Here is a 2977-nt window from a genome sequence, read left to right as displayed (position 1 = left end):
TATATGTATATGTATATGTATATATTTTAAAAAGTCTTCTGCTGCAAGCTGACACTTTCTCTGTTCCTCAGGAGCTAGCGGTCTCCACCTGACCAAACATGAGAACTTTCACGGCGGTCTCGATGCCATCTCAGTGGGTGACGGCCTCTTCACCATCCTCACCACCCTCAGCAAGAGGGCCACCTCAGTCCAGGTCATGCTACAGCCCATCCTCACATACATGGCCTGTGGTTATATGGGCAGACAGGTAATGGGGCTGTAATGATTTGGTATGAAAATACATCTTGAACAAAAACCAATGGCCAAAGCTTTACTATGTGTTTTTAATTTGACATTTTGTAGGGGTCTCTTTCCACATGTCAGCTGTCGGAGCCTCTGTTGTGGTTCATCCTCCGCGTGTTGGATACCAGTGAGGCTCTCAAGGCCTTCCATGACATGGGTTGGTATAAACACAGAACACCTGCCTCCTAACCCAAATTTACTCACCCCACCCTTCAGACTAGATGCGCCTACAGACTGTACAGCAACAATGGTGTTTTTGTTTATTCGGTGTCATGCTGTGCAAGATTGGTCTCATAAAATAATATCAATATCAGTTATGTCAGATGTGCCATGAATATGTGGTGCAAAAACTGACAGAGGAAAACCTTGCTGAGCTATGGCAAAGTCGCACAAACATACTTTGCTTTTCTTGTATTTGTTTTTTTCTTTTCTTTTCTTTTCTAACCCTCAACTTTAATCAAAAATGGCACTGACAAAATTTCGAGTTGTATGTCTGGGTCATTTAATGTCCTGTTCTGATTGGTTGGTGTATAGACGTAGCAGTAGTTAAGTTGTGAGATTTTAGTGCCAAATTTCTGACTTTTTACTATTTGCTTGTCTCCAAATCAGCCGTCAGTGAACGTGTCTCACAGTGTGATCAATGACCATTCTGGTTTGAAAGTCTAAGATTTTACCACGTCAAGTTTTATGTCAGACAACTCAAAATATCACTGTGTAATGAGGTCTACAGTGACAAATGTTTTACTTACTGAATATTTGTCTGGGACTAGTCCTATCCCACTGCAGGCGGGCACTTTACCTTTGTCAAAACCCTGAAATTAAGCACAATAGATTTTCCAGAGCTTTAGGTCGTTATAGAAATGACGCACAGCGACACTAATGTAAGCATGGATTCGAGCAGCTTTTGGAAAATTTGATCATTAAGACAGAAACTTTCTTGTGTTTTACCAGGTGGTGTGCAGTTGATCTGTAACAACATGGTGACCAGCACCCGGGCCATTGTGAACACAGCACGCAGCATGGTGTCCACCATCATGAAATTCTTAGATTCAGGTCCTGGAAAGACGGCAGATGGCAACCTCAAAGCCAGAGTGATGACCTCCGAGCCAGACAACGCTGAGGGACTCCACAACTTTGCTCCCTTAGGTGCTTTTACTTTCTTTCTCCTCAATCTGATATATCAATATTTTTTTACTGTAAAATATTTTACAATATTACATCAACTCTTTTCTATTTCTAAATGATCTACTTGTCCCTCCACAGGCACCATAACATCCAGCAGCCCCACAGCGCAGCCAGCAGAGGTCCTCCTCCAAGCAACGCCGCCCCACCGCCGGGCCCGGTCAGCAGCCTGGTCCTACATCTTCCTGCCGGAGGAGGCCTGGTGTGACCTCACCATTCACCTTCCTGCTGCTGTGCTGCTGAAAGAGCTCCACATCCAGCCACACCTTGCCTCTCTCGCCAGTGAGTAGGCTCCAATTTGATAATGAAAGTCAATGTGAAAAAATTGTACATTGGAATATTTTTGAAAGTCTACTTCAGTCAGTATTTTTACAACCATCTGACGCTGTTCCATCTGACTTGAATGGAAACTCATTTCATTCCTTTATGTTCTACTCTGTCCCGTTCCTCTAACCAACCAGCCTGCCCATCCTCGGTCTCCGTGGAGATCAGTGCTGACGGGGTCAATATGCTGCCGCTCTCCACGCCAATCATCACCAGTGGCCTGACGTACATTAAGATCCAGCTAGTGAAGGCAGAGGTTGCGTCGGCTGTTTGCCTGAGGCTGCACCGGCCCCGTGATGCCAGCACCCTTGGTCTGTCTCAGATCAAACTCTTGGGCCTGACGGCATTCGGTAACACCTCCTCTGCGACTGTCAACAACCCCTTCCTGCCTTCTGAGGACCAGGTCTCTAAAACCAGGTACCAAGAACAGATTGTGTAATGAGTGTGTCCATTTCTATTAGCTGTGGGTTTGTTTTTTTTACAACATTTTCTTTCTTTACCACGTACAGCATCGGGTGGCTGCGTCTTCTCCACCATTGCCTGACCCATGTCAGTGACCTGGAGGCCATGATGGCCAGTGCCGCAGCACCCACGGCCAACCTGCTGCAGACCTGCGCGGCATTGCTCATGTCACCTTACTGCGGCATGCACTCGCCCAACATCGAGGCCGTGCTGGTCAAGATTGGCCTGCAGTCCACTCGCATTGGACTCAAACTCATCGACATTCTGCTGAGGAACTGTGCCGCTTCTGGCACCGACCCTGCCAGTGAGTCACACACCGCTGCATTAATGCTGGAGTGTTAATTATAGGCAGCAGATCCACAGGAAAAAGCAACTCCATCAAACATTCTTAAAATATTCAAATGTATCCTTAAGAGGTCCTTCAATTAGGTTGTAGTTGTAAAGACTTAGACAAGGGCATTTTTCAAATGTTATTTTGCCCCATCAAGTAGTTAACGTGTTTTGTTCTGCAAGGCCTCACAAACAAATTGAGTGTGTGTGTGTATGTATATGTGTGTGTGTATGTATGTGTGTGTGTGTGTATATGTGTGTGTGTGTGTGTGTATATATATATGTGTGTGTGTGTGTATATATATATGTGTGTGTGTGTGTGTATATATATATGTGTGTGTGTGTGTGTATATATATGTGTGTGTGTGTATATATATGTGTGTGTGTATATATATAT

General features: G+C 44.9%; 1 protein-coding gene across 1 annotated transcript; it reads left to right on the top strand.

Moving 5' to 3' along the window:
- The first annotated feature begins 17 nt into the window (after nucleotides 1–17).
- Nucleotides 18–2838, top strand: LOC116380170 (baculoviral IAP repeat-containing protein 6-like). The gene is made up of 6 exons (XM_031842119.1): nucleotides 18–247; nucleotides 343–439; nucleotides 1234–1428; nucleotides 1546–1746; nucleotides 1926–2205; nucleotides 2298–2838. The coding sequence occupies exons 1-6, from the start codon at nucleotides 197–199 to the stop codon at nucleotides 2590–2592; spliced, it is 1119 nt and encodes a 372-aa protein (XP_031697979.1). The 5' UTR covers nucleotides 18–196; the 3' UTR covers nucleotides 2593–2838.
- Nucleotides 2839–2977: the final 139 nt, after the last annotated feature.

The sequence above is a fragment of the Anarrhichthys ocellatus genome, unplaced genomic scaffold, assembly GCF_004355925.1.
Source record: "Anarrhichthys ocellatus isolate YVR2014 unplaced genomic scaffold, GSC_Weel_1.0 scaffold6303, whole genome shotgun sequence".
In the NCBI taxonomy this organism is placed as follows: Eukaryota; Metazoa; Chordata; class Actinopteri; order Perciformes; family Anarhichadidae; genus Anarrhichthys; species Anarrhichthys ocellatus.
Note: the sequence above shows the minus strand (reverse complement) of the source record. Positions and strands in the feature narration are given on the sequence as shown.

What these genes read in the sequence shown, in the direction of transcription:
- LOC116380170 (XM_031842119.1), top strand. Translation starts at nt 197, where the DNA reads ATGCTACAGCCCATCCTCACATACATGGCCTGTGGTTATATGGGCAGA. An exon ending in CAAGGCCTTCCATGACATGG is followed by an intron (nt 440 to 1,233) that starts GTTGGTATAAAC and finishes GTGTTTTACCAG; the next exon opens with GTGGTGTGCAGTTGATCTGT. An exon ending in CCACAACTTTGCTCCCTTAG is followed by an intron (nt 1,429 to 1,545) that starts GTGCTTTTACTT and finishes GTCCCTCCACAG; the next exon opens with GCACCATAACATCCAGCAGC.